This window comes from Candoia aspera, chromosome 2 (genome assembly GCF_035149785.1).
Source record: "Candoia aspera isolate rCanAsp1 chromosome 2, rCanAsp1.hap2, whole genome shotgun sequence".
Taxonomy (NCBI): domain Eukaryota; kingdom Metazoa; phylum Chordata; class Lepidosauria; order Squamata; family Boidae; genus Candoia; species Candoia aspera.
This window is the reverse complement of record NC_086154.1, coordinates 242,512,317-242,524,810: the sequence shown is the minus strand read 5'-3', so window position 1 is coordinate 242,524,810 and position 12,494 is coordinate 242,512,317. Positions and strand designations below refer to the sequence as shown.

Sequence of the window (12,494 nt, the reverse complement as noted above, 5' to 3'; positions counted from 1 at the left end):
CCCATAGAATCTTCCCAAGTCCACAATCCCAGGTGCTCCTAACGGTTTCTGATGGTCTGCGGGAAAAGTCCTTGAGCAGAGAACATAACCCAAACACATTCCATTGTACTGATTTCACATACAGAGCTTGGCACAAGGTCTCACAGCAGCTCCTTCCCAAACAGAAACGCGCGTCAGCGCCATGGCATGTGAAACGTTACGATGTATAAACTACACTGAATCAGTGAACATGACAGTAACTTTATAACTGTTAAAGTATGGATGTGGTTCTCTGATGGAGTTGCTTAGTTTGTTAAGTATAGGTAGTCCTCGACTTACAATTATTCGTTTTGGTCAAAGTTACAGTGGCACTGAAAAAAGTGACTTATGACTGTCACAGCATCCCTATGGTCATGGGATCAAAATTCAGGTGCTTGGCAGCCGGTGTGTATTTATGATGGTTGCAGCGTCCTGGGGTTACATGATCACCATTTGCAAGCTTCCCAGCCAGCTTCCGATAAGCAAATCTGGCTTCCCCCATTGATTTTGCTCAACAACCATGTGATTCACTTAGTGATCATGATGATTAATTTAACAATTGTGGCAAAAAAGGTAATAAAATTAGACGTGGCTCACTTAATGACCACCTAACTTAGTGACAGAAGTTCCAGTCCCAATCGTGTTTGTAAGTCAAGGACTACCTGTATGCCTGGGATACTTAATAAAAGGTGACAGTGAGTCACGTTTGGGAAGGGCAGTATGGCTTTATGCCAGGCAGCAAGGGCCAACCCAATTTGTCCTTTTCAGCAGGTCATATATGAATGTAAGAAAGGAAGATTAGTGTACCTTTGTTAATTTACAGGAAACATGATGGCCAATAGGCTTGAATTATGGAATTTTTATGCAAACATGGAGTTGAAAAAGGATTGCTGAATAGTATGTGAGGGAATAGAAGCATCCATGAGCATAAATTGAATATTTAGTGAATAGTTCAACATTGAACAGGGAATAGGACAAGGAGATGTGATGTGCCAAGGGACGCGGTGGCGCTGTGGGTTAAACCGCTGAGCTGCCGATCGGAAGGTTGGCGGTTCGAAACCGCGCGGCGGGGTGAGCTCCCGTTGCTCATCCCAGCTCCTGCTCACCTAGCAGTTCGAAAACATGCAAATGTGAGTAGATTAATTGGTACCGCTTCGGCGGGAAGGTAACGGCCTTCCGAGTCGTCATGCTGGCCACATGACCCGGAAGTGTCTATGACAACGCCGGCTCTAAGGCTTAGAAACGGAGATGAGCACCGCCCCCTAGAGTCAGACACGACTGGACTTTACGTCAAGGGAAACCTTTACCTTTACCTATGTGATGTGCCTTTGGTGGTTGACTATATTGAATATATAATGAATATATTAATATTCATTAACAAGAGTATTAGGAATACATGTAGTGAAAAACTAGAGGAAGCAGATGAAGTTTTTCATATTGGCAAAATGTTTACTGAAGATGGGGAAATGGATGGATAAATTTCAAGACATGCAAAATCTGGTAGGAAGGTTGTAGGCAGTCTGTAGCAAGAAGTGAGAGAATGTTAGAATTTAAAATGGCAATGCCAAAGAATATGCTTCTGCCCACTATATTATGTGGAAGTAAGAGTTGAGTATTACAGAAGAAACATGAAAAATAAGTTGACTGCAGTGGAAAGAAGAAAAATGTAGATTGAATTAAAATGGGAGTGACTAAAACTAAAAGAAGTGTGTTCAAGTGGATTCGACATATTGAGAGAATGCTGAAGAAGTGACTGGCTTCAAAGCAGTCTGTTCCACTGTGAGTGAATGGTGGGCAGGCTGGGAAAGGAAGGGAAGAGACAGCTGCGGGCAAGTTAGTTGGGAACTTATCTCATAAACAGCAGCTCAGCCGAGGTGGGGAAAAATCTGGGAAAAGAGCTTCAAAGTACTTAGGTAGGAATTAACTCATTAGAAATGAGACTGAGAAATCCCCATTACAGTTTTCAAGATTCTATATTTACCCCAGTTGAGCATGAAATATACTTTTCTGAAATCTGTGCACCTTTGGTCATGTGGGGCATGGTGCGCATTGCCACGCATTCACTTGCTCCCGCACCCATTTGTACTCTCGAAATGTAGGTCATAGGCTGACTTACACAGATAACTCATTTTGTACTTGGATCTGCTTCCTCCCAAAATCTGCTTTATGTTTATACAGCTCTTGATTTCATAGAATTTCAACCCACTGCAAGAATATTCATGGGGAGGGCATTCAGAAGGCTAATTGTTCTCCACAATAGCTTAGTTGGAGTATTGTATAAGGGAGAGAATTCATAAAACAGCAAAATGCTAGTGTATAAAGTAAGACTGCATTAAGTTCAGTTTTATAAACTTATTGTCCTGACAAGCAGGAACCACATCAAGACGAGGAATAAGTCTCTAGTGTTTTATTACTGCTACAGTAGACAGAAAATCCTACCAAACTGAAGAAGCGTGAGAAAACCCATACAGATAAACCACAAAAGTCAAGGCGGGTCTGTTCTATGTCTCTTTGAATGACAGCTCAAATTCTCTCTACTATGCATGCATTTTCCCCCCTGGATAGGGGCCCCCTCCTGCTCACCATCAGTGCTCATGACACTTATAAATTTTGTCTACAGGAGAGAAAAAGATGAATCCAAAAAGCATGCTAAGCCATATTTTGCATAACCATGGTTTACTGAATAAACCACAATTGGCTAGTTTATAGAATATGTGAAGCCCAAATCTGTGATTTATAATCTGCAATGGCTGAGTTTACACATTTGAGCCTAATATGCAGAACAAACAGCAGGTAAACCATATACTGTAGTTCATACTGCATACAAAACAGAGAAGAATTAAAATTTGTTTTCTTCCACTGAGATGAATTACCTTTCTTGATCTAAATAAACTGTATTGGATGATTTTATGCTCTGTCTGATATCTTCTTGAGGAATTTTATTTTCAACAAGTCTTTCAGCTGTTTTATTTTTGTTGTTGTTGTTTTAATTCATTTCACACTCTTGTACTTTTTTTTAATGGGGTGAAAATGCCTTGGTTTTAAGGAAGCCTGCCAAGCTAATTATTGTAAATAGATAATGAAAAGAATTAGGTGATTGGCGGGGCCCAGGAAGAGAGCCTTCTCTGCTATTGCCCCCGCCCTATGGAACATTCTTCCCCCAGAGGTGAGGCAGGCCCCTACTCTCCGGAAAGGAGTGAAGTCCTGGCTCTGTCATCTTGCATGGGGTGTGAGGAGGGGTAACCAACCCTGGGGGTAGTTAGCACCCTGAAGATGCTCCCGTAAATTAAGAACTTTTTAACCCCTGTGTCTTGGATTATATGTTTATTTAACAATATTGTTTTATTGTATTTTAATTATTATTTATTCTTGTTTTATTGTAAACCACCCAAAGTTGCACTCTGAACAAGATGGGCAGTGACTAAATTTGAAATATATATAAATAAATAAATAAATTGTTGTGCTACTATAGAGAATACCTTTCATTACTCAATAGTTCTCAGAGGGTGGATCATGCCTTCCAAGCAGTATATCGATCAGCAAGATTTGGAAGAATTTTGCTGTTTATTTATACTACTACTAATAAAGAATTATTCAAAGTATAGGCTGTGAACCTTCAGCAAAGGATCGTTACCTTGTCGTGGTGCTGGAGCTTGAGCACCTCAATGATGCCATGAGCTAAACCATGAAGGGCCACCCAAGACGGGAAGGTCATGACAGAGAGGTCAGACTAAATGCGATCCCTGGGGAAGGTAATGGCAACCCACCCCAGTATTCTTGCCATGAAAACTAAATGGATCAGTACAACCAGAGATATGTCGGTATACCATCGGAAAATGAGACCCCCAGGTCAGAAGATGGTCAAAATGCTACTGGGGAGGAACAGAGGATGAGTTCAACTAGCCCCAGACGTGATGACGCAGCTAGCTCAAAGCCGAAAGGACGGCTAGCAGGCAATGGTGCTGGTGGTGAACGGCGAATCCGATGTTCTAAGGATCAACACACCATTGGAACCTGGAGTGTAAGATCTATGAGCCAGGGCAAATTGGATGTGGTTATTGGTGAGATGTCAAGATTAAAGGTAGACATTCTGGGCGTCAGTGAACTGAAATGGACTGGAATGGGCCACTTCACATCAAATGACCACCAGATCTACTACTGTGGACAAGAGGACCACAGAAGAAATGGAGTAGCCTTCATAATTAATAGTCAAGTGGCTAAAGCAGTGCTTGGATACAATCCAAAAAATGATAGAATGATCTCAATTCGAATTCAGGGCAAGCCATCTAACATCACAGTGATCCAAATATACGCCCCAACCACAGATGCTGAAGAAGCTGAAGTAGAGCAGTTCTATGAGGATCTGCAGCACCTACTGGACAACACGCCTAAAAGAGATGTTATTTTCATCACAGGAGACTGGAATGCTAAGGTGGGCAGTCAAATGACACCTGGAATTACAGGTAAGCATGGCCTGGGAGAACAAAACGAAGCAGGACATAGGCTGATAGAATTTTGCCAAGACAGCTCACTCTGCATAACAAACACTCTCTTCCAACAACCTAAGAGACAGCTTTATACATGGACTTCACCAGATGGACAACACCGAAATCAGATTGACTACATCCTTTGCAGCCAAAGGTGGTGGACATCTATACAGTCGGTAAAAACAAGACCTGGAGCTGACTGTAGTTCAGATCACGAACTTCTTATTGCACAATTTAGGATCAGACTAAAGAGATTAGGGAAGACCCACAGATCAGCTAGATATGAGCTCACTAATATTCCTAAGGAATATGCAGTGGAGGTGAAGAATAGATTTAAGGGACTGGACTTAGTAGATAGGGTCCTGGAAGAACTCTGGACAGAGGTTTGCCACATTGTTCAGGAGGTGCCAACAAAATACATCCCAAAGAAAGAGAAAACCAAGAAGGCAAAATGGCTGTCTGCTGAGACACTAGAAGTAGCCCAAGAAAGAAGGAAAGCAAAAGGCAACAGTGATAGCAGGAGATATGCCCAATTAAATGCAAAATTCCAGAGGTTACCAGAAGAGATAAGGAATTATTTTTAAATGAACAATGCGTGGAAGTGGAAGAAGACAATAGAATAGGAAGGACAAGAGACCTCTTCCAGAAAATTAGAAACATTGGAGGTAAATTCCAGGCCAAAATGGGTATGATCAAAAACAAAGATGGCAAGGTCCTAACAGAAGAAGAAGAGATCAAGAAAAGGTGGCAAAAATATACGGAAGACCTGTATAGGAAGGATAACAATATCGGGGATAGCTTTGACGGTGTGGTCAGTGAGCTAGAGCCAGACATCCTGAAGAGTGAGGTTGAATGGGCCTTAAGAAACATTGCTAATAACAAGGCAGCAGGAGACGATGACATCACAGCTGAACTGTTCAAAATCTTGCAAGATGATGCTGTCAGGGTAATGCATGCTATATGCCAGCAAATTTGGAAAACACAAGAATGGCCATCAGATTGGAAAAAATCAACTTATATCCCCATACCAAAAAAGAGAAACACTAAAGAATATTCAAACTATCAAACAGTGGCACTCATTTCACATGCCAGTAAGGTAATGCTCAAGATCCTGCAAGGTAGACTTCAGCAATTTCTGGAGCGAGAATTGCCAGATGTACAAGCTGGGTTTAGAAAAGGCAGAGGAACTAGGAACCAAATTGCCAATATCCGCTGGATAATGGAAAAAGCCAGGGAGTTTCAGAAAAACATCTATTTCTGTTTTATTGACTATTCTAAAGCCTTTTACTGTGTGGACCATAACAAATTGTGGCAAGTTCAGAGTGGTATGGGGATACCAAGTCATCTTGCCTGCCTCCTGAAGAATCTGTATAACGACCAAGTAGCAACAGTAAGAACAGACCACGGAACAACAGACTGGTTTAAGATTGGGAAAGGTGTACGGCAGGGCTGTATACTCTCACCCTACCTATTCAACTTGTATGCAGAACACATCATGCGACAAGCTGGGCTTGAGGAATCCAAGGCTGGAGTTAAAATCGCTGGAAGAAACATTAACAATCTCAGATATGTAGATGATACCACTTTGATGGCTGAAAGCGAAGAGGAACTGAGGAGCCTTATGATGAAGGTGAAAGAAGAAAGTGCAAAAGCTGGCTTGCAGCTAAACCTCAAAAAAACCAAGATTATGGCAACCAGCTTGATTGATAACTGGCCAATAGAGGGAGAAAATGTAGAAGCAGTGAAAGACTTTGTATTCCTAGGTGCAAAGATTACTGCAGATGCTGACTGCGGTCAGGAAATCAGAAGACGCTTAATCCTTGGGAGAAGAGCAATGACAAATCTCGATAAAATAGTTAAGAGCAGAGACATCACACTGACAACAAAGGTCCGCATTGTTAAAGCAATGATGTTCCCCGTAGTAGCATATGGCTGCGAGAGCTGGACCATAAGGAAGGCTAAGAGAAGGAAGATCGATGCTTTTGAACTGTGGTGTTGGAGGAAAATTCTGAGAGTGCCTTGGACTGCAAGAAGATCAAACCAGTCCATCCTCCAGGAAATAAAGCCAGACTGCTCACTTGAGGGAACGATATTAAAGGCAAAACTGAAGTACTTTGGCCACATAATGAGAAGACAGGACACCCTGGAGAAGATGCTGATGCTAGGGAGAGTGGAGGGCAAAAGGAAGAGGGGCCGACCAAGGGCAAGATGGATGGATGATATTCTAGAGGTGACGGACTCGTCCCTGGGGGAGCTGGGGGTGTTGACGACTGACAGGAAGCTCTGGTGTGGGCTGGTCCATGAAGTCACGAAGAGTCGGAAGCGACTAAACGAATAAACAACAAAGGCTGTGAACCGTTATCCTATTGAATAAATAATTAGTGATACAGGTGTTTGAAATTGGGAAGTGGGAAGATCCAGGAAAACATTTGAGAATATATACTGAAGTTTAATGCCAAAATTAAATCCACAGAACAAAAAGGCTACCATGATGTTTGGACCACTGTCATAAACATTTAAAAGTGCGAAGGAGAAGTTGTGTATATCTAGATGTGTGGTGGTGATGTGACCAAGTGACTTTCTACCACATCCTTTCATTGTTATACTATGTACTGCTGGATGCTAAAATTCCCATGAAGTTTCACAATAAAAATAAAATACAGTAAATGCTGGGCAAATGTCATACGCATAGAAGCTGACAGGAAATACAGGAAGTGGTGGAATAAGCAGGCACAAAATAATTACAAATTAAGTCAACCAAATGGGCAGCTGAAAGATTAGCAGAGAAATTGATTATTTCCTAGTCATCTTTTTGGGTGTCTTCAAGTGCAGGTACATCCCATAAACAGAACCCATCATTATGGAATGTTGAAGACATTTAATTATATCATTTATGTAAGAAAGTTCAACAATAATATTGTGAATCTTGAGATGTTCTACCTGTGTGACACTAGGCAAGCTGTTTGTTAAAACAATACTAAATTCTGTTAGGCTTTCAGAAATATGTCTGTGAGTGTGTAAGCATTTTGGAATATGCTGAAATACCTAAATAATTTTGCATGGGATCTAGTTGTTATATCCAATGGAATGGATATGATTGACCAAATATTCATTTATTTAAATTTATATAGCTGCCCATCTATCCAGGGAATTGTTTTTCCTTTTTGTTGTTATAAATTTTGATACCTTATGTTGTTTCAATACAATGATATTTATGCAATATTAATTAAAATTATTGAAATTCTATTGTTTAGATAACTTAGAGTGTTAGAAATAAAAGAAATATTCTAATATTAAATACAATTTAGGATATCAATATTACAAACATAACATTATTTGACTTTTTCATCCAAAGCTGAGTATAACATTAGAAAAAAGAACCTACTGCAGATTGCATCAAAGTATTTGTTATACACTAAAAGTTTCAGTCTTGAGCTGATTGCATAGTCTCCATTATGTAATTTATTTTATTTATTTTATTTTATTTTCTATCCCTCCTTTATTATTTTTATAAATAACTCAAGGCGGCAAACATACCTAATACTCCTTACTACTCCTATTTTCCCCACAACAACCCTGTGAGGTGAGTTGGGCTGAGAGAGAGGGACTGGCCCAAGGTCACCCAGACGGCTTTCAGGCCCAAGGCGGGACTAGAACTCTCCTATTACACCTGATTGGCTCTTGGGCTGAGAGAGTGTGACTGGCCCAAGGTCACCCAGATGGCTTTCAGGCCTAAGGCGGGACTAGAACTCTCAGTCTCCTGGCTTCTAGCCCGTTGCCTTAACCACTGCGCACACGTGTATCACATGTTAACAAAAGGAAAAAAAAATACAAATTTAATAAGAATCAAAATGTCAAAAAATGTTTAAAGAAAGGGGTGGGGGAAGAACTATTGGGTTTCTAACTCCCCCCCCCCCCAGGAATTCTGGGCAGTGAGCAGATACAAAAACATCAACCAAACTATACAAATCCATTAAAAAGAAATTGGGCTGCGGTCCCTTAAAATCACATTAAGATGTGAAATGATAGAGATGCCAACTAACCCATTTGGAGAGGACCATGTAGGGAAAGACTTCCGACGGAGACCAAAGATGTGGTTTTAAAGGCTCACACTATATTGACATAAAAGTTATATCCAGTTTTTCATTTAAATGGAATCTTTAATCAGTTATGATGGCACATTTAATAATAATTCGTCAATTTTTCAGGTTGCTCGTCTCTTCACCCTGGAGCGAAAATAGAATGGGAGATATCTATAAGTGTGCTGTTCATCAACAGGGATCCAGATGTTTAAAGATGGACTTGCAGAGTAAGTTATGTTATGAGTTTGTTTTGACTGGCAGTCATTCTCCGGTGGCCACTTTGTAAAATAGCAACCATTTACTTTCTGTGTCAACATCTTGCTTTCCAGTGAGCTCAGTCTGAGAAGCCCAGCTGTTGGTTATATAACCATGGGTGCCGCACCAGAGAATGGCCAGCAATAGTTTGCTAGACAACTTCTGGTGCATGTGGGAGTGGAACCATTGTGCACTGGGCTGGAAAAGCCTGCACAACAGAGCTTGGGGAGATCAAGAGCTGGAAGGCTCTTTTATGGCTGCTGCTTCAGCACAGTTCTGCGTCCTGAGACTGGAAAGGGAATTAATTTATGATCAATCCCCTCTTTCCCTCTGTCCAAATAACAGTAAGCCATGGAGTACAACCTAGTTAAGATACGACTTTTTCTCCACAGTTTAACTCATAGCCCAAGTTTCGTGTTATACTTTTTAATATGTTGCTCAAATTTACTTTTATTTATTCTTTTTAGCTGTTACAAGCATACCAGACGTTAATGAGATAAAGAAGGACATGAATCTAGGATTAACTCTAGTAAGAAATCCCAAAACTGGAGGCTTTTTGGTAAGTACAAAAGCTGTGGGCACTACAAATACAAATTCTCTCAGTGACAAATTATAGTAGTTTTTACTTTTCTCTGGGCAGGTACAGTATTGCACCAATAAAGCTTCTGTGCAGTAAATTTATTTTCTAAGTGGGATAAACGACTGCAAATATCAATCTGTTTGATTTTATATTTAAAGTTACTTTGTGCATATCGTACTATATATAATAGGGAATCTTTCCTTGGGTCTCCTTTGGAATTGCCAGCTTCACCTACAATTCCAGACTTCACCTACAAAGTCTGGAAACTGCCTGCAATCATCCTTCAGCCATAACCAACCATACCTTGGTATTTCAATCAATCAATCAATTTTTATTTCTGTCATAGACCAGCATATAACTAATAACATAACAATTACACTAAAATAGAAATAAAAGTAAGTCATATTGGTAGGATAAAATAATGTAAAGATAAAATTATTAAGGTGAAATTACAAAGTACAGGTATCAAAACAAAAAATCCTACAAAATTACAATTAAATTTTACAATGAGTAATCTAAATGCTCTAAACTAAGACAAATAACTATAAAAGCACATAAGTAATACTACAATTTATAAAACTCTATGAGAATGTAAGGCTATGCTAACTTACATTAAGTCTAATACTTGCTGAAGCCCTTCTAGGGTTTGTTGGAATTAAGACCATTATGTTCCAGCCAATTATAACAAAGAAATAGCAAAATAAAACATTGAGTGGTATGTGTATATTTAAAAGGAGAAGAGAGGGGAAAAGGGGGGGGTGTCTTGATATTTAAGCACCAGGGTTCTCTTTTTTTTTCCCATTTAGCTTTGTTGTAACTTTGTCAAGTTCTAAGGTATGCTACAGTTGTGATGCTTTTCTGGGCAGTCGACAAAATTACCACAGTTTAGGAGAATGGGTTCAGTGTTAAGGCAGTAGCCCTCCACAGCTGGATTGGAAAGCAATGAACAAAGCAAAGCAAATGTGAGTTTTGCTTTTCGATTAACTTGTACATCGCATTCAGGAATCTTTCAAAATGAGGTTTATGACTCCTACTTAGTATACTTTTGCCTTCTACCTGGAGTATAATATTTCATTTGTTTTTATATACTTAGCCACCTTCGAAGTTCCTATATGGTAAAATTAGGTACCTGATTAAATACTGTAGTATTCAGAACTAGCTCTAAGAAATCTGAAACAGAACAAGATGGCTTTTGCAGACACACAAAATTGCATCCCCTGTGACTTCCTTGCGTTGTGGATAATGTTTCCGTACTGTAGAGACCATTCCAATATAGTGCAGCATTTACGGGACCAAGAACCTTCACATTCGAATGCTTCTGTCTTTCTACTATATTTAAAGACAAGTCCGCTAAATAACCTCCAAATGAGGAGGAGATAGAATTTTACAAAATCTTGCCCCACTGTAAATCCCCTTTGCTGTCACAAACACTTACCAGTGAAAAATACCAGATTGGGTAGGGACTTAATAGTCCAAAATCCAACAGAGGTTTTGGGGTTTTTCCCAATGCATTTTTAATTTCTTGTTACCTAGTGAGTTTCACAAGTGGATGCAGACCGGAACATGGAGATTCTTGATCTGCACCCAAGGTTTAACCACTATACTATACTCCCTCGCATAACAAATAAATAATTTGTGTATTATATATTTTTAAATGCAACTAAATACTTGGAATTACTTCTTTTCATGTTTAAATATTTTTTTAAAATCTAATCCTGAGAATGAAATTAAGTTTTGCATATATATTATACTGCCAACGCATGGAATGTGAGGAAGCAAACTTAAAAGTTGAGTTCACTTTTGCAGTTCCAGCAACATTTTTTGTGCTTACTGATAATGAGATTTGAAATTACATTTGGAAAAACCTTTTAGAGTACATTATTTACATAGTCTTAAAAAGTGCAGTCAGTAGGTTTAGCTTATGTATTGCAGACACACAAAATTGCATCCCCTGTGACTTCCTTACGTTGTGGATAATGTTTCCGTACTGTAGAGACCATTCCAATATAGTGCAGCATTTATGTGAGTTACTAAAAGCAGATGCATTGAAAAATTATACACACTGCAATATAGATATTTACAGGAGTTCAACAACTTTATTGGAGTTCAGATAGATGTTAGCCTTTGTCTGTGATGTAATTCAGTTTCTAGGCCTGCTAGAAATGCTCAGGGTTCCTCAGTCCTTCCCTGAACCAGTCACCAGATCTACCAAATCCAACTGCTTATTAAGCAGAAATAACCCACCTGTACCCATAGGGGATTAATACTGTGTGCTGTTATTTATAAGTAAATAATTTTAATAATAATTTTAAAACTGCCTGAAGTCTTGCTTTTTTCTTGGAATTTGTCATTTCCTTTTTTGTTCTGAGTAGAAGGGAAAATGTTGCAGGTTTAAACTAAGGAGACTCTGCACAAACAGTTCAAAGTTGCTGTGCATGGTTTCAGCCATTTTTCCATTGTCTTCCTTTACATCATAGATGCACAGCCTGCAGGCAGCATGCAATTGATGGCATATAGGTCTGTCTTCCCAGCATCCCTTTTGTCTCTTGTTTGAATCCAGCCATTATGTTTTGTAACCTGTAGTTTATGAATTAGCTTATACAAACCAAGTTAATTATGATTCACTGAATAAACCATGGGTGAACATGAAAGTAGAGGAACTGAGGAGCCTTATGATGAAGGGGAAAGAAGAAAGTGCAAAAGCTGGCTTGCGGCTAAACCTCAAAAAAACCAAGATTATGGCAACCAGCTTGATTCATAACTGGCAAATAGAGGGAGAAAATGTAGAGGCAGTGAAAGACTTTGTATTTCTAGGTGCGAAGATTACTGCAGATGCTGACTGCAGTCAGGAAATCAGAAGACGCTTAATCCTTGGGAGAAGAGCAATGACAAATCTCGATAAAATAGTTAAGAGCAGAGACATCACGCTGACAACAAAGGTCTGCATAGTTAAAGCAATGGTGTTCCCAGTAGTAACATATGGCTGCGAGAGCTGGACCATAAGGAAGGCTGAGAGAAGGAAGATGGATGCTTTTGAACTGTGGTGTTGGAGGAAAATTCTGAGAGTGCCTT

At 39.6% G+C, this 12,494-nt stretch overlaps 1 protein-coding gene across 1 annotated transcript in view; it reads left to right on the top strand.

Annotated features, from left to right (window-relative positions):
- ITGA2 (integrin subunit alpha 2) overlaps positions 1-12,494 on the top strand; it is a 68,421-nt gene that overhangs the window by 17,304 nt on the left and 38,623 nt on the right. Inside the window, exons 3-4 of the mRNA XM_063295678.1 lie at positions 8,714-8,814; positions 9,310-9,401. Of these exons, the coding sequence (XP_063151748.1) occupies positions 8,714-8,814; positions 9,310-9,401 (193 nt within the window). The remainder of the gene's footprint in view (positions 1-8,713; positions 8,815-9,309; positions 9,402-12,494) is intronic.